The sequence below is a fragment of the Oncorhynchus mykiss genome, chromosome 21, assembly GCF_013265735.2.
Source record: "Oncorhynchus mykiss isolate Arlee chromosome 21, USDA_OmykA_1.1, whole genome shotgun sequence".
NCBI lineage: Eukaryota > Metazoa > Chordata > Actinopteri > Salmoniformes > Salmonidae > Oncorhynchus > Oncorhynchus mykiss.
In genome coordinates, this window is record NC_048585.1 from 44,154,071 (window position 1) to 44,174,642 (window position 20,572).

General features: G+C 41.0%; 1 protein-coding gene across 1 annotated transcript; it reads right to left on the reverse strand.

The window, feature by feature from the left end:
* Positions 1-7,202: 7,202 nt before the first annotated feature.
* On the reverse strand, positions 7,203-16,712 carry LOC110500526 (interferon-induced very large GTPase 1). Its single transcript, XM_021577933.2, has 7 exons — positions 16,425-16,712; positions 15,983-16,080; positions 14,540-14,631; positions 13,658-13,784; positions 13,039-13,296; positions 12,669-12,929; positions 7,203-12,568 (listed from the first exon to the last, which is right to left on the reverse strand). The coding sequence occupies exons 1-7, from the start codon at positions 16,496-16,498 to the stop codon at positions 7,887-7,889; spliced, it is 5,592 nt and encodes a 1,863-aa protein (XP_021433608.2). The 5' UTR covers positions 16,499-16,712; the 3' UTR covers positions 7,203-7,886.
* Positions 16,713-20,572: the final 3,860 nt, after the last annotated feature.

A 20,572-nucleotide genomic window follows, 5' to 3' on the forward strand; every position in this document is an offset into this window, starting at 1 on the left:
ACTACCCCATAATGACAAAGCAAAAACAGGTTTTTTGAAATGTTTGCAAATGTATTAAATAAAAAACAGAAACACCTTATTTACATTAGTACTGAGACCCTTTGATATGAGACTCAAAATTGCTCAGCTGCATCCTGTTTCCATTGATCATCCTTGAGACGTTTCTACGACTTGGAGTCCACCTGCGGTAATTCAATTGATTTGACATGATTTGAAAAGGCACACACCTGTCTACAGTTGAAGTCTGAAGTTTACATTGCCTTGCGAAAGTATTCGGCCCCCTTGAACTTTGCGACCTTTTGCCACATTTCAGGCTTCAAACATATATATATATATAAAACTGTATTTTTTTGTGAAGAATCAACAACAAGTGGGACACAATCATGAAGTGGAATGACATTTATTGGATATTTCAAACTTTTTTAACAAATCAAAAACTGAAAAATTGGGCGTGCAAAATTATTCAGCCCCCTTAAGTTAATACTTTGTAGCGCCACCTTTTGCTGCGATTACAGCTGTAAGTCGCTTGGGGTATGTCTCTATCAGTTTTGCACATCGAGAGACTGAAATGTTTTCCCATTCCTCCTTGCAAAACAGCTCATGCTCAGTGAGGTTGGATGGAGAGCATTTGTGAACAGCAGTTTTCAGTTCTTTCCACAGATTCTCGATTGGATTCAGGTCTGGACTTTGACTTGGCCATTCTAACACCTGGATATGTTTATTTTTGAACCATTCCATTGTAGATTTTGCTTTATGTTTTGGATCATTGTCTTGTTGGAAGACAAATCTCCGTCCCAGTCTCAGGTCTTTTGCAGACTCCATCAGGTTTTCTTCCAGAATGGTCCTGTATTTGGCTCCATCCATCTTCCCATCAATTTTAACCATCTTCCCTGTCCCTGCTGAAGAAAAGCAGGCCCAAACCATGATGCTGCCACCACCATGTTTGACAGTGGGGATGGTGTGTTCAGCTGTGTTGCTTTTACGCCAAACATAACATTTTGCATTGTTGCCAAAAAGTTCAATTTTGGTTTCATCTGACCAGAGCACCTTCTTCCACATGTTTGGTGTGTCTCCCAGGTGGCTTGTGGCAAACTTTAAATGACACTTTTTATGGATATCTTTAAGAAATGGCTTTCTTCTTGCCACTCTTCCATAAATTCCAGATTTGTGCAATATACTGTCCTATGGACAGAGTCTCCCACCTCAGCTGTAGATCTCTGCAGTTCATCCAGAGTGATCATGGGCCTCTTGGCTGCATCTCTGATCAGTCTTCTCCTTGTATGAGTTGAAAGTTTAGAGGGACGGCCAGGTCTTGGTAGATTTGCAGTGGTCTGATACTCCTTCCATTTCAATATTATCGCTTGCACAGTGCTCCTTGGGATATATATACACCTGCCTGGTGTGTTCCTTGTTCTTCATGATGCTCTCTGCGCTTTTAACGGACCTCTGAGACTATCACAGTGCAGGTGCATTTATACGGAGACTTGATTACACACAGGTGGATTGTATTTATCATCATTATTCATTTAGGTCAACGTTGGATCATTCAGAGATCCTCACTGAACTTCTGGAGAGAGTTTGCTGCAATGAAAGTAAAGGGGCTGAATAATTTTGCACGCCCAATTTTTCAGTTTTTGATTTGTTAAAAAAGTTTGAAACATCCAATAAATGTCGTTCCACTTCATGATTGTGTCCCACTTGTTGTTGATTCTTCACAAAAAATACAGTTTTATGTCTTTATGTTTGAAGCCTGAAATGTGGCAAAAGGTCGCAAAGTTCAAGGGGGCCGAATACTTTCGCAAGGCACTGTACATACACTTAGGTTGGAGTCATTAAAACTTGTTTTCCAACCACTCCACAAATTTCTTGTTAACAAACTATAGTTTTGGCAAGTCGGTTACGGCATCTACTTTGTGCATGACACAATTCATTTTTCCAACAATTATTTACAGACAGATTATTTCACTTAAAATTCAATGTATCACAATTCCAGTCGGTCAGAAGTTTACATACACTAAATTGACTGTGCCTTTAAACAGCTTGGAAAATTCCAGAAAATTATGTCATGGCTTTAAAAGCTTTTGAAAGGCTAATGGACATAATTTGAGCCAATTGGAGGTGTACCTGTGGATGTATTTCAAGGCCTACCTTCAAACTCAGTGCCTCTTTGCTTGACATCATGGGAAATCAAAGTAAATCAGCCAAGACCACAGAAAAACAATTGTAGACCTCCACAAGACTGGTTCATCATTGAGAGCAATTTCCAAACGCCTGAAGATACCACGTTCATTTGTACAAACAAAAGTATGCAAGTATAAACACCATGGGACCACGCAGCCGTCATACTGCTCAGGAAGGAGACGCGTTCTGTCTCCTAGAGATGAACGTACTTTGGTGCGAAAAGTGCAAATCAATCCCAGAACAGCAGCAAAAGACCTTGTGAAGATTCTGGAGAAAACAGCACTGCTGCTGTATATGCAAAGTTTTAGACTGATCCAATGAACTATTGCATATCTGTTAAAAATGTATCACGACTGCCCAAATGTGCCTAATTGGTTTATTAATAACTTTAAGTTCATAATTGTGCACTCTCCTCAAACAATAGCATGGTATTATTTCACTGTAATAGCTACAGTGCAGTTAGATGAACAAGAATTTAAACTTTCTGCCAATATCAGATATGTCTATGTCCTGGGAAACTTTCTTGTTACTTACAACCTCATGCTAATCGCATTAGCCTACGTTAGCTCAACCGTCCCGTGGGGGACCCACCGATCCTGAAGAATTTTAACTCCTTGCCGTTCTTCAAGATATAACGTGTTAGTTGCTTACTGGACCCTGGAAATCTGTGTGAAATGTTATCTAGTTAACTAGCTAACAAACTATCTGTGAACTAATGTTTTCCCTCTACAGTATGTGGTTATGAGAGAATTAGGTGTAAGTGAGTTTAAGCTGGATGCCACTATAGAGGTGAAAGGAACACCACACACATTCCCTCTTTCAATACAGTGGATAAAAAGGGGTATGCCAGGTGTGCTCTCTGACTGAAAGAAATCAATTATGTCAACAAAGGGTATCATGCTGGCACATTGTATAACAATGTCCACAGGCAGAAAGTGTACAATGTAATAATGTGCGGTGTAGCCCAACGATATTGATTTTGTTGTGTTGAACTTGACAGTATGTGTGTCAGTGAGGGGGGATTATTACATGTTTTACTCAGTGAACGTTATTTTTGCACACATGTAGCCTTGTTGCACTTGATCGATGTCTACTAAGTGGCCACTATAATAGAGCAAAAATAGAATGCCTGTTCCTTTCATTCTATTTTAAGATATCTTTCCCCAAGTGCAATGTTTAGATGTTAAGCAGTTAATATTAAAGCGAATTGGTTAGGGTACTAACGTTAACTCATCTGATGTTATTTCATTTTTATTAATAAAAAAAAATCCTAGGGGGTGGATCAGCTTTAATATTGCGGATAGATTGTCACTTCTATCAGTGTAATTGTCTGCATCATTTCTAATCCCCCCCATACATTTGTGGGGTATATACAATGGGGCAAAAAAGTATTTAGTCAGCCACCAATTGTGCAAGTTCTCCCACTTAAAAAGATGAGAGGCCTGTAATTTTCATCATAGGTACACTTCAACTATGACAGACAAAATGCGAAAAAAAATCCAGAAAATCTCATTGTAGGATTTTTAAATGAATTTATTTGCAAATTATGGTGGAAAATAAGTATTTGGTCAATAACAAAAGTTTATCTCAATACTTTGTTATATACTTTGTTGGCAATGACAGAGTTCAAATGTTTTCTGTAAGTCTTCACAAGGTTCACACACTGTTGCTGTTATTTTGGTCCATTTTCTCCATGCGGATCTCCTCTAGAGCAGTGATGTTTTGGGGCTGTTGCTGGGCAACACGGACTTTCAACTCCCTCCAAAGATTTTCTATGGGGTTGGGATCTGGAGACTGGCTAGGCCACTCCAGGACCTTGAAATGCTTCTTACGAAGCCACTCCTCATTGCTCGGGCGATGTGTTTGGGATCATTCTCATGCTGAAAGACCCAGCCACGTTTCGTCTTCAATGCCCTTGCTGATGGAAGGAGGTTTTCACTCAAAATCTCACGATACATGGCCCCATTCATTCTTTCCTTTACATGTATCAGTCGTCCAGGTCCCTTTGCAGAAAAACAGCCTCAAAGCATGATGTTTCCACCCCCATGCTTCACAGTAGGTATGGTGTTCTTTGGATGTTTTGGGGCTGTTGCTGGGCAACACGGACTTTCAACTCCCTCCAAAGATTTTCTATGGGGTTGGGATCTGGAGACTGGCTAGGCCACTCCAGGACCTTGAAATGCTTCTTACGAAGCCACTCCTCATTGCTCGGGCGATGTGTTTGGGATCATTCTCATGCTGAAAGACCCAGCCACGTTTCGTCTTCAATGCCCTTGCTGATGGAAGGAGGTTTTCACTCAAAATCTCACGATACATGGCCCCATTCATTCTTTCCTTTACATGTATCAGTCGTCCAGGTCCCTTTGCAGAAAAACAGCCTCAAAGCATGATGTTTCCACCCCCATGCTTCACAGTAGGTATGGTGTTCTTTGGATGTTTTGGGGGTTTTGGGGCTGTTGCTGGGCAACACGGACTTTCAACTCCCTCCAAAGATTTTCTATGGGGTTGGGATCTGGAGACTGGCTAGGCCACTCCAGGACCTTGAAATGCTTCTTACGAAGCCACTCCTCGTTGCTCGGGCGATGTGTTTGGGATCATTCTCATGCTGAAAGACCCAGCCACGTTTCGTCTTCAATGCCCTTGCTGATGGAAGGAGGTTTTCACTCAAAATCTCACGATACATGGCCCCATTCATTCTTTCCTTTACATGTATCAGTCGTCCAGGTCCCTTTGCAGAAAAACAGCCTCAAAGCATGATGTTTCCACCCCCATGCTTCACAGTAGGTATGGTGTTCTTTGGATGCAACTCAGCATTCTTTGTCCTCCAAATAGTTGAGTTTGAGTTGAGTTTTTACCAAAAAGTTCTACTTTGGTTTCATCTGACCATATGACATTCTCCCAATCTTCTTCTGGATCATCCAAATGCTCTCTAGCAAACATCAGACGGGCCTGGACATGTACTGGCTTAAGCAGGGGGACACGTCTGGCACTACAGGATTTGAGTCCCTGGCGGCGTAGTGTGTTACTGATGGTAGGCTTTGTTACTTTGGTCCCAGCTCTCTGCAGGTCATTCACTAGGTCCCCCCGTGTGGTTCTGGGATTTTTGCTCACCGTTCTTGTGATAATTTTGACCCCACGGGTTGAGATCTTGCGTGGAGCCCCAGATCGAGGGAGATTATCAGTGGTCTTGTATGTCTTCCATTTCCTAATAATTGCTCCCTCAGTTGATTTCTTCAAACCAAGCTGCTTACCTATTGCAGATTCAGTCTTCCCAGCCTGGTGCAGGTCTACAATTTTGTTTCTGGTGTCCTTTGACAGCTCTTTGGTCTTGGCCATAGTGGAGTTTGGAGTGTGACTGTTTGAGGTTGTGGACAGGTGTCTTTAAACAGGTGCCATTAATACAAGTAACGAGTGGAGGACAGAGGGGCCTCGTAAAGAATAAGTTACAGGTCTGTGAGAGCCAGAAATCTTGCTTGTTTGTAGGTGACCAAATACTTATTTTCCACCATAATTTGCAAATAAATTCATAAAAAATCCTACAATGTGATTTTCTGGATTTTTTTTCTCTCATTTTGTCTGTCATAGTTGAAGTGTACCTATGATGAAACTTACAGGCCTCTCATCTTTTTAAGTGGGAGAACTTGCACAATTGGTGGCTGACTAAATACTTTTTTGCCCCACTGTATATCGTTGAAGTCGGAAGTTTACATACGCCTTAGCCAAATACATTTAAACTGAGTTTTTCACAATTCTTGACATTTAATCCTAGTAAAAATTCCCTGTCTTAGGTATGTTAGGATCACCACTTTATTTTAAGAATGTGAAATGTCAGAATAATAGAGTGATTTATTTCAGTTTTAATTTCTTTCATCACATTCCCAGTGGGTCAAAAGTTTACATACACTCAATTAGTATTTGGTAGCATTGTCTTTAAATTGTTCAACTTGGGTCAAATGTTTCGGGTAGCCTTCCACAAGCTTCACACAGTAAGTTGGGTGAATTTTGGCCCATTCCTCCTGACAGAGCTGGTGTAACTGAGGTTTGTAGGCCTTCTTGCTCGCACACGTTTTTTCAGTTCTGCCCACAAATTTTCTATGGGATTGAGGTCAGGGCTTTGTGACGGCCACTCCAATACCTTGACTTTGTTGTCCTTAAGCCATTTTGCCACAACTTTGGGAGTATGCTTGGTGTCATTGTCCATTTGGAAGACCCATTTGCGACCAAGTTTAACTTCCTGACTGATGTCTTGAGATGTTGCTTCAATATATATCCACATCATTTTCCTACCTCATGATGCCATCTATTTTGCGAAGTGCACCAGTCCCTCCTGCAGCAAAAGCACCACAACAACATGATGCTGCAAATAACTGAAAGTGAGAGGTTGTAATCTGAATAAAGTGAAAAGGCCATTCTTGAACATGGGGTGAGACATTCTTAGTAATTTACTAGATAACCATTTCGGATTTAAGTATAACGTTTGTATGACTGATGCCTTTAGTGAGAGGTCTAATGCTTTAATGCTAATGCTTTAATATTTAATCATTTCTGCCTTCCGAATTAATATTCATATTATAAATATATAAATAGCCTTATATTAATTGGCTGGCTACAGCACACAAGCCTAAGATCACCATGCACAATGCCAAGCGTCGGCTGGAGTGTTATAAAGCTGCAATGCATAGTGCCAACTGTAAAGTTTGGTGGAGGAATAATGGCTAGGCCCCTTAGTTCCAGTGAAGGGAAATCTAACGCTACAGTATATCCTCACTTGAAAATGAATGCTGCTTTTTTGGGGGTGTTCAAAGCAAGCCATTTTCCCTTTAATACAAAAGTTTACATAGAAGCATTTACCTCAGTTGGTGTAGCCTACTTTGTTTAAAGACATTCATATCCAGTGTTGACTGCACCTCAAAGGCTCATTGTTAAGATAATTTGCCATTGATATAATATACAAGAAAGTGATGAATGATATGGAATACAATTGGTGTGAAATACTTATGCAGTAAGAAGCATCAGGATGCTTGTGTGTGTGTACGTCTTCCGATTTATAAGTATTAAACACAATCTAATAACAATATTCAGCTAATACAAATAGCTACTGATATTTCACATGGGAGAAAAACACACAATAGATTATTTCATATCAAAGTGTCTTTGGAAAGTGAAGAGTTCAGAAGTATTAGTCTCAGAATAATGTAATTTTCTAATTCAATGGTTTCAACACTTTCCTGAATAAATGTAAGTAAAGAATGCCAGAACAATGCTTGACTTTACCCAGTGTTAGAGCAAAATGAACCCATTCACCACATAAGAACCAACCAACACATGTAGTGAATGCTAGCACAAATAAAAACTAAATGTGACAAGAAAACATCTCTTGAATTATGACCATTATTCCAATGCAGATTCTCAAAATATACATTAAAAAAAACTATCAACACATCATTAAGTGTCAATGGTTGCTAAACTTTGATTATATGCAAAAATAAATGATTATTTCTGGGACAGCAAAATAAACGAGGCAAAGTGTATGACAGTTTATCATTCCAGCCACCAGACTCTTCTGCTTAGTGATGAAGCTGATGTCTTGTATTATTAAGTCATGTTCTTTGTTTACTATTACATCTAACAATTTTGTTTGACTGTGGCCTGACACTTCATTACTCTTCAAGATGCCACTCTTCTTCAAGATGATGAAGAGGCTCTCAATTAATGTTAAAAGACTCTCTAAGGCTGTTTTCTGCCTGTTCCTTTGTGATCCGTTTCCAGGAAGGGGGGATATCTCCAGGGTGTGAGACATACTCTTTGGCAAATTCCTTGTTGAATTTTGCCATCACATATTTCCAGTAGTCTGAGGCCTGTATGCTGGGATCTGCCGGGATATGCCAGTTGGGAAAAATGTCTCTGTACTTTTTTAAAGGCTGAAATTCTTCATTTGTCTCGTAGCATTTGAAAGAACCCTCACTAAACACTGCAGAGGAGCAGATGTCAGTGCAGAGTTTCCTTGAGTCATTAAACCTGAACCGACCAAGTCCCTGTGGTCTGTGTATTGAGGCACAGTGCTCATTGTGGGCCTCCCCTCCCGCCTCACATGGTGCCCCGCAGAATGGACATTGCTTCCCGCAGCCAAACACTCTTGTGAACAGCTCGTTCTGAGGCTTGATTTTCTGTCTTTTCAATTTCTGTTTCACATCCTCTGCTTTTTGGAATTCTTCTGTCAGAGACTGTTCCATCTCCACCACAGATGTTTTGAGCCAGTGGGAAAACTGTTCCTGTTTGGAATTGTTGAGGATCATAGTGGCTTCCAACGCATCTTGGGGAATGACCAGCTTCTCTCCAAGTTCCCTGCATATGTCCTGAAGGAATTCCTTTATGTTGTCGTTCTCATTAGTCTGTGCCTTTGAGATTGCCTCATTGATTACTTTGATAATCCCATTGAGTTGATACTTCTCCAATTCAAACATTTTGTTCCCTTGTGAAAAGTGTTTCACGATTTCATTCAAAATCCAATTCTTGACAAAAGCTTCATAGTGACAAATGTAGCTCACATAGTTGTCAAAGTTGAATTCTGACAGCAGTTGCTTCAGGATAGAGTACTGGAAAAATGTCCGAGAGCTGAATTGAAAGGCATTCTGCCCCGTCAGCATTACGTCAACAATTTCTAGACCCAGAGAATTGGTGACACAGGCTTCTACTGCAGGTCTGAGACACAGGTTGGTGAACTCTGCAGCTTTCTTCTGACACTGATCTTGTCCACTGAACAAGTCTTTGAAGTCTGCCAGGTATTTACCTTTGAACTGTTCAAGGCACCAATGAGGATTGTTTGCACATATGAACTGTTCATGCATTGCTTGGAAAGCCCTGGATGCAAACCCACAAACGTACAATTTAATGGAGAGTTCAAATTTATTGCTTGTCCCAAGATTTTTGTTGGCTTCCAACTTCTCTTCAATCATGTGCAGGATCTCTTGAATGTATGTGTCATGGTAGTTTGTCTTATTTTGAACAGTCTCTCTCACAAATTCATTGCATTTGTCTATGAGGTTGTCTGCCATGGCCTGGGTTTTTCTTGTGTTCTCATTCATGTAAATGCTATTCACTAACTTCTTTAAGAACCCCCCTGGAGAGACTATGAAGGGTTTTGTTCCATGATCTTCAAGTTTCACATTGTTCAACTTTTCATTCACTGCCTTCTGCATCATGTTAGACCGGAGCTGGCTTAAAACATGGCTCACAATGTCTATTTTCTTCAATCCTGTAAAAGAGAGCTCCTGCACAGTTTCCTCCCACACCTTTTCAAATTCTCTGTCAAGCTCCTGTTCTGGCCTCTGACATTTGTCCTTTCTGCAGTTCTCAACCAACTTCAGCACCTTTTCCTCCATCACCGCGGTGTAGTTCTTCTTGATTGTGGCAAGCTTGTTCATTCCTTGTTGAATCTCAACATCAGCGACCAGTTTACTCAAAACAGAGTTTTCTATCTCCCTTTTTAGACTTTTGATGCTGTTTGCGAAATCCTCTCTGTATCTCTCCACCAAGTAGACATGTCCATCTGCCTGTTCATAGTACTTGGTCAGGTTGTCAAGAAGGTTCTTCTCCCATTGGACAAGTTCTATTGAGGCTTCACTTTTCAAATGATGGAGAAAATCCCTCACGTCTTCTGTTTGATATTTCATTGCTATGGTTCCGAAGTTGGAAATCCTTGTTTCAGCATTTGTCATCCATGTGTGCATGTGCTTTCTGAATGACCATTCCCACTTACTGAACTCAACACACAGCTTCATGTAGGCATCAGCCACCAGGCTGTTTCTGAAGCTGAAGATGAAGTTTTCATACTTCACAGCATTCCACAGGCTTTTTGTCCACTCCAGAAAGTCCATGATGTTGTTCCCAGAGGCTTCACAGTTCTGGAAGACCTCGATCATGTTCTTTTTGAACTCGTATACAGACTCGCTGTAACCGGCGTTGACGGGTGCCATTGGGGGGTTGCCGTGCCAAAGTCCAGGAATGTACCAGTTACCAGTCTCTGGGTTGTACTCCATCACATCAGTGAAGCTCTTGTTCTCCTCCTTGTTTTCCATTCTGGCTGCTGCCTGGGTCATCTCGTTTAACTGCTCCAGCAGCATTTTCCGGTCTCTCATGTTCTTATCATGTGCCGAGACATCTGCCACGTTCTGGTGGACAAACTGACACTTGGGTTTCTTTCCCACCTCTTTCATCCGGAGAAAAGCGTGGACCACGATCTGCAGGATGTCCTTCATCTCGGTCGAGTTCTCCATGGCAATATTGATTATAGTGACATCACTCAGGCCGACAACAAGTGTGGCTAGCTCGTTGTCATGCTCGTAGCTGTCATCATGCTGTGCCAGCTCTGGCGACTTCAGCCCTTCTGTGTCGATGATCACTAAGAAGTCGCAGTTCAGCTCTTTTTTGAAGTCGTCTTTGACTTTGATGAGCAGCATAAAGGCCCCTCTTGTGCATCTGCCGCTACTGACTGCGAACTGCACTCCAAACATTGTGTTCAGTAGAGTGGACTTTCCCGTGCTCTGAACACCTAGAACAGTTACCACCAGGATCTTGCTCTTCGGATGCACCAAGACATTGAGTTGATGCAGCACATCACTCACCCATCTCAGAGGTATGTTAGATGCGTCTCCATCCACAAGCTCCAGAGGAAACCCATCCAGAAGCAACTCAGCACATAGTCTGGGCAGGTGCTTCAGTTGTTGCCTAGACTCTTCAGCTTCTTCCAGTAAGACTGCAGATTCATACAGTTGACCCATTTCACGTAGGAAATGCTCAGTTCCCAAAGAACTGTTTGAAATCTGTCTGTCAAGGTCTGCAATTTCATCTTTGTTTTCAGATGAATTCTGAGACTTTTCTTTGTACAGCTCTCTAAGGCCAGAAAGGTTTTTACGAGACATATTGTCCAGGTTCATTCTCATCCATTTCAAGAAATAGGTCCTTTCTAGCCCTGCGCTTGATATTGCATTTATGAAGCAGGTCATTGCCTCTGAAATGTCATATCTCCTTTGCTGTTCCCTAAGTTGTCTCTTGTCTGTTTGGAGTTCACTTTTGTACATCTCTAGATTCTGGTTCCCAGCTTTCCGCAGTCTGCATTCCTCCTTCTCCAGACGTGCCAGCTCCTTCCAAATCTGTCCTTGCAAGGGAAGCTGACTTTCCTTATACTGTGGTGTGTCATAAATCTTTGACGTGATTGCGACAGCATTTAGCTTGGCACTCTGACATTCTTTGTAGTCCTCATCAACCAGTATTCCAAGCTCATGCGCCACTTCAGCCATCTGCTCCAATGGCATTCTGGACTTTGAATTCTTAATCAACTCACCAACTGTGTTTCGCAGGTTCTTCACAAAGTCTGCATCATTCATCTGTTTGGTCTTCAGGATGATGCTGCTTTTTTTCAAGTTCAACTCTGCTGCTGTTCTCTTCAAAGCATCAATGCTGAAGCTCTTGCTCTGTGTGTTACCCACTAGAAACAGCTGAGCCTTGGTGTGTTGGCTGGTCAGTAGCTTGTACTTGGTGTCCAGGTTGTCAAAGAACACAAAGACTGCTGCAGAGGTCTGGCAAAGAAAGGAATATTGTGTTTCAAAAGAACTGATGTCCCCTCTAAGATTGGATACAGCAATAGCTTCACCAAAAATATCAATGTTTTTTTTCCCGCTTGGGAGGTACCAGCTTATCTCAACCAATCCGTTGGATATTCTCCTTGGGCTATCGCCACATTCCATGTCGTGGTGGACAAACGTGTCGTGATACTGTTGAGGATTACTCAGCAGCTTGTTTAGAATCTGAGACTTGGACAGAGAGCACTCGCCCAATCTGACAAAAGAGACCATAGGGAGGTCAGAGAGAACAATCCTGTCTTCAACAAACCCTCTGGAATCTGCCAATGAATGCGGTCTGAACTTCTTGACAATGTCTCTCATGGCCCAGAGCATTAGCGTACACTCTTCTGTGTCACAATTGGGGAGAAGCAGGGGCACTGAAAACTGACACATTGACATTTTCAAAACCATCTCTTGCTGGAGAAAACCATTGGAACACAGAAAGAGAGCAGTCACAATGTCTAAGGGGTTTACAACATTACTAGAGTCCAGGTTATCAACCAGACTCTCCAGATCTAGATCTATGTTGCAAAATGAAGCATCACAACTTGCCTCGCCTTCTAATGAGGTACATTTCACACTCCTAGCAGTCACATTCACCATCATCAACCTCTTTAGGAAAATCCATGGCAGGGCTGAGAGAGTCTGAGCAGGTTCATCGGTGACAGTCTTCTCATCAATCTGCAGCACGGTGCTAAGGTCGAGCTTCTCTGTGTAGTGTTGCTCCAACCCCAGGTCCAGCAGCAAACTCTCCAGGTGGGTTTCTGTGTCGGGAAAGAAAATAACGTTTTCAGATCTGACCTCCTTGGTTGTCAATCAACCGATTGTAAAACATCCTCCCGTCACACGTTTCAACACACTCACTTGTGCGGCCATATGTCACCACCGACTTGCTTTGGGTCCCGTTCTTCAGCACCGTAGAGACGTGAAAGGAGTACTTGACACCTGGACTCAGACTGGAGAACGTCAGGGTGTTGGACTCCGTTGTTATCTTCTGGACTTCCTCCCCATCACAGGAACAGGTCACGAGACATGCCTCAGTGACACCAATCGGTTTGTCCCAACCCAGAGACACTGATTCACTGCTGACTTGGTCAATCTTGACTTTTTCAGGTGGCAGAGGTTCTACAAAAAGGACAAAAAGGGCCCAATTCAATTACAACTTGAAGAATGAAAACAAGTCAAACAATTCTTCCTGTAATGCAAGGGGAAATGTTTGAATCATTGCACTTACTTGTATACATGGACATTGTGATCACCGGGCTCATATTCCCATCTTCTGTGACCGATGTGACGCTGAATGTGTACTCCGTCCCTGGAAAAAGGCCTTCCACATCAGCGCTGTTGGACCCTTGGATGGAACGGATCTCTCTCTGGGTGTTGCAGGAGTAGGTCAACTCGTACCTCCGTGCTGGGTCAGAAGGGCGCCAGCTCAGAGAAACAGAGTCACTGCCAACATAATGAACTGTTATCTCTCCGGGGGAGGAGAGCTCTGTGGAAGAGAGCAAAAAATGTTTGAATGAAGGCATGAAACATTTATAAATACATGCTATTATACTGCATCATCCCTACTGTTGTTATGCTATAATAATGACAATAATATTAGTAAAATAATAACAGTAGTGAAATAGTGATAAATAGTGAAAAACGAGTGAAAGATTATTTTTAAACAGTGCTGATCGCCATTCACAGTGAATAAAGTAACGTTCCTTAAATGTTCAATGCAAATAAGCATACGTGCAGTGTTTGCGAATGGAAAGCAACTGGTAATGATTTTATTCAATTATAAAGTATACATACGGTTGTCAAAAATTCTGAGATACGGTATAATTCCTCTTATATTATTGAAGTACCTGCTACAGCAGCATCCATCTGTTGAGATGGCTCTGCCTCCAGACTGCCAGCTTGTACTCTCTGAGATGTGTCCTCATCTTTCCCAAGATATAAGTCAAGGAATAGATCACTTGCATCTTGAAAGTCCTTCAATTCAAAAAGGAAAACATCTACAGTCAATTGAATGAAAAAAATTGAATAAAAATGTAGAACAAACTGCAAAGTACTTAAAAGAGTGTACATTGTTATGGCTGTCATTGAACAACCCAATGCCATGATTAGATGGTGAAAAAACACACACCGTTCTTTAAACAATAAAAGCTAATTTACCAACATTTCTGAAAATAGATATGCATTTTGGAAATAAACTATTCATATATACAGGTAACTGACAAAATGAAGGAAATGAGGGATACAAAGGATGCATTTACGCAGGCAGCCCAATTCTGATCTTTTTTCCCCTAATTGGTCTTTTGACCAATCAGATCAACTCTGAAGAAGATTTGATGTGAGAAGATCTGATTGAGAAAAAGACACTAAAAAAAACATCATAATTGGGCTGCCTGTTTGTTTAAACGCGGCCAAAGTGTATTAAAAGCAGGTGTGGTTCCTCAGTTAATTACGCAAATAACATCCCATCATGCTTCGGGTATTCATTTAGAAAAATGCCCAGTTACCCATTATTTTGGCAATGTCCCCAATCACTTCTCTGGGGCATTGGGATATTATTTAGACCAGAGGAAAGAGTGCCTCCTACTGACCCCACAAAAAAACTTCCAGCAGCAGCTGGTCTCCTATCCAGGGACCGAACAGGACCAACCCTGCTTAGCTTCAGAGGCAAGCCAGCAACACATTTCTATCTGCAAAAAACCTCTGTGTGAAAGAGCAACAGCACACCCTACCTCTTCATCTGAGGAGCTATCCATTGGCGGGGTGTCTTCAGTCGCCCCACTCCTAACCCGGTCAAAGGTCACATCTTTTAGACTGCATGGCTCTGAAATACGTTTGGGGTAATAGAGTGTTACAATGCCAATCAAATACATGTTGCAGCACATCAAAAAGTTGGTGAAGCATTATCAGATGCATTATTTTCCATTATATCTCACCAAAGAGAAAAAGCACTACCTGTAATATTGATAATTATGGCATTTATCCAAAGCGACTTACAGTGGTCCTGGCTGCCGGGGGGGGGGGGGGCACACTTTAGCTAGGTTGTTTAGCCCATATATTTTGTTCTAATGTTTGAGTCCCTCAAATATCACATGAACACACATAACAAATGGTAAAATGTGTAGAATTGTAGGAATTAGCTTTAATACGGCAATGTCTGCAATCCATGACAAACTGTGAATAAGTACAGGAAATTAGCTTTAAAACTGCAAAATCCTTTCTCTGCCAACAAGAGGGGTGTTAACAGTTTGTGTCGTGAACAGTGCTAGTACCCGTAGAAATAGACGTGGCACTCGCACAGCGTGCAGGGGGGGTGCGCAGGATGTTCCCCAATGCTGGAAGGGGGGCCTGAGTGAAAAAGTTTGGGAACCCTGAACTAAGCTACAGAGGACCATCCCTTGACACTGATCCAGGTCAGATTAGTTTCCCCCCACACAGGGTTAGAATAGGTTGATCCTAGATCAAAAACTAAGAACGGGAGGGGGTAATAATTATTTGCCTGCGCCTCAGCTCAGGGATTCTATCCAGCAACCTTTCGGTTACTGGCCCAACGCTCTAACCACTAGGCTACTTGGTGGTCCTATAAGGTGCTCCTAATGTTTGTACACTCAGTGTAGTTTATCAGTTACCGAACATAAAAATCCCTGGGCAACTGTGGACAGGGCCTATACACTTTGCAAGGATTTTTTTTTGGCAATGATGTATATATAAACCCTGGATTGCTAATGGTATGTATTGGCCAAATAGCGGCTTTGAAACTACCAGTCGCCATATTGGTCTTCCATAGGAATAATGGTATTTTAGTATTTCTTTGTTGAATTGGGGACTTAACATTAAGTACTTCAGAAAATCTATACTTTAAGGTATGTTTATGTTTAGTTCACATAATTTAAAATAATAAATTACGGTGTCTGTAACAGAATATACAAAACGAATGGAGACGTTAATAAATGCATTTCTCTCCTTCCCAAATATTTTTTTCAATGGGGAGGAATACCAAAATGACCGCAGTATTTTATTTTATTTGTAAACGTATTCAATGTACTTGTGAATATATTGTTTTGTTTTTATTAATAGCGTGTTATATTTTGTAGTGTATTTTTAAGAATAGCTGAGAAAAATAAAGTCGAAATATGACTTCAGGACTTTAAATAAAAAGTCCCGAGGCTACCTACCTCCCTCTTCCTCGACGATTGCTTTACATCTCAAGCAAAACCGCTGTCCCTCCTCACAAAGCGTGGGACATCGAATACACTCCATTTTCCGAAAATGTCTGCCACAGAAAAACATCAATAATGTGCATAGCAGTAAAGTGAAATGTTGTAGTGATTTAGGCACCCCATATAATTAATACAAAAAAATGATGAATGCCGTATAATCGGATCATGAGAATGTTGAAAAAAACATATCACATGTTTGCATTCACAAAAAGTATATTAGTCTACAAGTAGCTTAGTTCATAATCAGCTACCGTTACTGTGATATTACACGTACAATTTCTTAGGCTTACGTGTTGTATAACATTCCATTTTTGTAATAAAGATTTTTAAAAACGTTACCATGTGATTTAGACCATTAAAGAGTTTGATTAGCAAAGTTTGATGATACACGACTCACCTCCTGATCACTCCGCAGCTCAATGTCGGATAATCAAACGTTCGAGTGGGATGAACCATGTGCATGAACGACATCCTGTTTCATCGTGCATGACAACATTCATGCCATCATATTTGAAACATTTTCAGACCTTTACTGTATTAGCCTACGTTTTATTAGGATGTAATTAACGTGAAATCTTTTTTTATATCGTAATTTGGTTCAGGCCATCTATGCTTATCTTTCAGTTTCATTTCCTTGAAATGGGAAAGTAAGGGAATAATAGCCTAGTCGAGGGAGAGGCAGCCGAGGAGGAGGAGACTGGAAAAAGTTTTCAGTGGCATAGATTCAAAATCAAATCAAATCAAATTGTATTTGTTACATGCGCCGAATACCTTACCGTGAAATGCTTACTTACAAGCCCTAAACCAACAATGCAGTTAAGAAAAATAAGTGTTAAGAAAGTATTATTAAAAGAAACTGAAGTAAAAAAAAAAAGAAGAAGGAGAAAATAGAAAAATAACAAATAACAAATAATTAAAGAGCAAAAATAAAATAACAGTAACAAGGCTATATAGAGGGGTACAGGTACAGAGTCAATGTGCGAGGGCACAGGTTAGTTGAGGTAACATGTATATGTAGGTACAGGTAAAGTGACTATGCATAGATAATAAACAGAGAGTAGCAGCAGCATAAAAATGGGGGAGGGAGGGGTCAACGCAAGTAGTCCTGGTAGCCATTTGATTAGCTGTTCAGTAGTCTTATACAGTGCCTTGCGAAACTATTCGGCCCCCTTGAACTTTGCGACCTTTTGCCACATTTCAGGCTTCGAACATAAAGATATAAAACTGTATTTTTTTGTGAAGAATCAACAACAAGTGGGACACAATCATGAAGTGGAACGACATTTATTGGATATTTCAAACTTTTTTAACAAATAAAAAACTGAAAAATTGGGCGTGCAAAATTATTCAGCCCCTTTACTTTCAGTGCAGCAAACTCTCTCCAGAAGTTCAGTGAGGATCTCTGAATGATCCAATGTTGACCTAAATGACTAATGATGATAAATACAATCCACCTGTGTGTAATCAAGTCTCCGTATAAATGCACCTGCACTGTGATAGTCTCAGAGGTCCGTTAAAAGCGCAGAGAGCATCATGAAGAACAAGGAACACACCAGGCAGGTCCGATATACTGTTGTGAATAAGTTTAAAGCCGGATTTGGATACAAAAAGATTTCCCAAGCTTTAAACATCCCAAGGAGCACTGTGCAAGCGATAATATTGAAATGGAAGGAGTATCAGACCACTGCAAATCTACCAAGACCTGGCCGTCCCTCTAAACTTTCAGCTCATACAAGGAGAAGACTGATCAGAGATGCAGCCAAGAGGCCCATGATCACTCTGGATGAACTGCAGAGATCTACAGCTGAGGTGGGAGACTCTGTCCATAGGACAACAATCAGTCGTATATTGCACAAATCTGGCCTTTATGGAAGAGTGGCAAGAAGAAAGCCATTTCATAAAGATATCCATAAAAAGTGTTGTTTAAAGTTTGCCACAAGCCACCTGGGAGACACACCAAACATGTGGAAGAAGGTGCTCTGGTCAGATGAAACCAAAATTGAACTTTTTGGCAACAATGCAAAACGTTATGTTTGGCGTAAAAGCAACACAGCTCATCACCCTGAACACACCATCACCACTGTCAAACATGGTGGTGGCAGCATCATGGTTTGGGCCTGCTTTTCTTCAGCAGGGACAGGGAAGATGGTTAAAATTGATGGGAAGATGGATGGAGCCAAATACAGGACCATTCTGGAAGAAAACCTGATGGAGTCTGCAAAAGACCTGAGACTGGGACGGAGATTTGTCTTCCAACAAGACAATGATCCAAAACATAAAGCAAAATCTACAATGGAATGGTTCAAAAATAAACATATCCAGGTGTTAGAATGGCCAAGTCAAAGTCCAGACCTGAATCCAATCGAGAATCTGTGGAAAGAACTGAAAACTGCTGTTCACAAATGCTCTCCATCCAACCTCACTGAGCTCGAGCTGTTTTGCAATGAGGAATGGGAAAAAATGTCAGTCTCTCGATGTGCAAAACTGATAGAGACATATATATCCCAAGCGACTTACAGCTGTAATCGCAGCAAAAGGTGGCGCTACAAAGTATTAACTTAAGGGGGCTGAATAATTTTGCACGCCCAATTTTTCAGTTTTTGATTTGTTAAAAAAGTTTGAAATATCCAATAAATGTCGTTCCACTTCATGATTGTGTCCCACTTGTTGTTGATTCTTCACCAAAAAATACAGTTTTATATCTTTATGTTTGAAGCCTGAAATGTGGCAAAAGGTCGCAAAGTTCAAGGGGGCCGAATACTTTCGCAAGGCACTGTACCTCTGAGATGGCTGAGCGATGTGCTGCATCAGCTCAATGTCTTGGTGCAACCAAAGAGCAAGATCCCGGTGGTAACCGTTCTAGGTGTTCAGAGCACGGGAAAGTCCACTCTACTGAACACAATGTTTGGAGGGCAGTTTGTAGTCAGTAGTGGCAGGTGTCAAAGACGTCTTCAAAAAGAAACAGAACTGCAACTTCGTTGTAATCATCGACACGGAAGGGCTGAAGCCGTCAGGGCTGGCACAGCTGGATGACAGCTACAGTGCATTCGGAAAGTATTCAGGCCCCTTGAGTTTTTCCACATTTTGTTATATTACAGCCTCATTCTAAAATTTATAAAATTGTTTTCCCTCATCAATCTACACACAATACCGCATAATGACAAAGCAAAAACAGGTTTACATTTTATTAAATTAAAAACAGAAATACCTTATTTACATAAGTATTCAGACCCTTTGCTATGAGACTCGAGACTTGAGCTCAGGTGCATCCTGTTTCCATTGATCATCCTTGAGATGTTTCTACAACTTTATTGGAGTCCACCTGTGGTAAATTCAATTGATTGGAAATTATTTGAAAGGCTGTCGTGGAATTCTTACACAGGGACACTCAAAGTCAATCTTAAATGAAGCATTGTTTATTGTCCGAGTGCTGGAGAGGTTCCAACAAACTTAATGCACCATAGTGAACGTCTGTCAGAAGCTCTGCTGGGGCAGTCCCAGCAGTTGTCTTATATACAGCTATACACAGACAAGTTATATTTGCATGATTTAGCATAATTCATGAATCCTTACCGTTTTGTTTCATTCATGTGACTGACCAATACTGGTTCATAACATGTGACAGACAAATACCTCACGAGGCCTGGGCGTACTGTCAAATTCCAGTGACTGATAGTGAGGATTTGTACAGTCAGCACATGAATAGAACACAGAAATTAGTTATAAGAAAAGCACAAACATTAAAATTCCATTAAATTCCATCCTCATCCTCCATCCTCACTTGTGTGATAATAATCCTTACATTTTAATGTAAGCATTTAGATTTTAGCTTCTATATCAACATATCCTATACTCCTATTAAACCAATGGAAATCAACACAGAAAAAAACCGAAGACACTTCATAATTTCAAACCCTTCATTCTGGGTTGTACAATCCAATGAATATGGTAATACTATAATCATTATAAAGGTTTTACTTTATTAATGGGAGTGAGTATCAAAAATGCACATACATACTGTACTTGGCAGACTCAGTGGACAAGATCAGTGCCAGAAGATAGCTGCAGAGTTCACCAACCTTGTCTCAGACCTGAAGTAGAAACCTGTCTCCAACTCTCTGGGTCCAGAAATTGTTGATGAAATGCTGACAGGACAGAATGCCTTTCAATTCAGCTCTCTGTGATTTTTCCAGTACTCTATCCTGAAGGAACTGCTGTCAGGATTCAACTTTGACAACTACTAGTTTCCTCTGCGACCTCACAGTCGAGATATGGGCCCTTGAAATCTGCCCCAAGACTATAAGCAGAATAGGCACTCTGTGGAATGGTACTTGCACTTGACCTTAGCTACTGGCCAAACAGCATTGTGGGTGTTATTTGCATTGCTTAAAAGCAATTTACAGAAGACTTATTCCTTGAACTGAGCATGAATAAGTCTACCTAGGGTACTAGGGTCTGATGCTAAATCATTTTTTTTAATGCTTTCAATGTTCAATAATTCAAATTCTGTAAATAAACAAAGTTTAAAAGTTACTGCATTTTATT

Bases quoted from the DNA above. Each gene is read 5' to 3' on its own strand.
- LOC110500526 (XM_021577933.2), bottom strand. From the start codon at position 16,498: ATGTCGTTCATGCACATGGTTCATCCCACTCGAACGTTTGATTATCCG. The intron at 12,930-13,038 runs GTAAGTGCAATG...TCCTTTTTGTAG, and splicing joins CACAATGTCCATGTATACAA to AACCTCTGCCACCTGAAAAA. The intron at 12,569-12,668 runs GTGAGTGTGTTG...TTCCCGACACAG, and splicing joins GGTGACATATGGCCGCACAA to AAACCCACCTGGAGAGTTTG.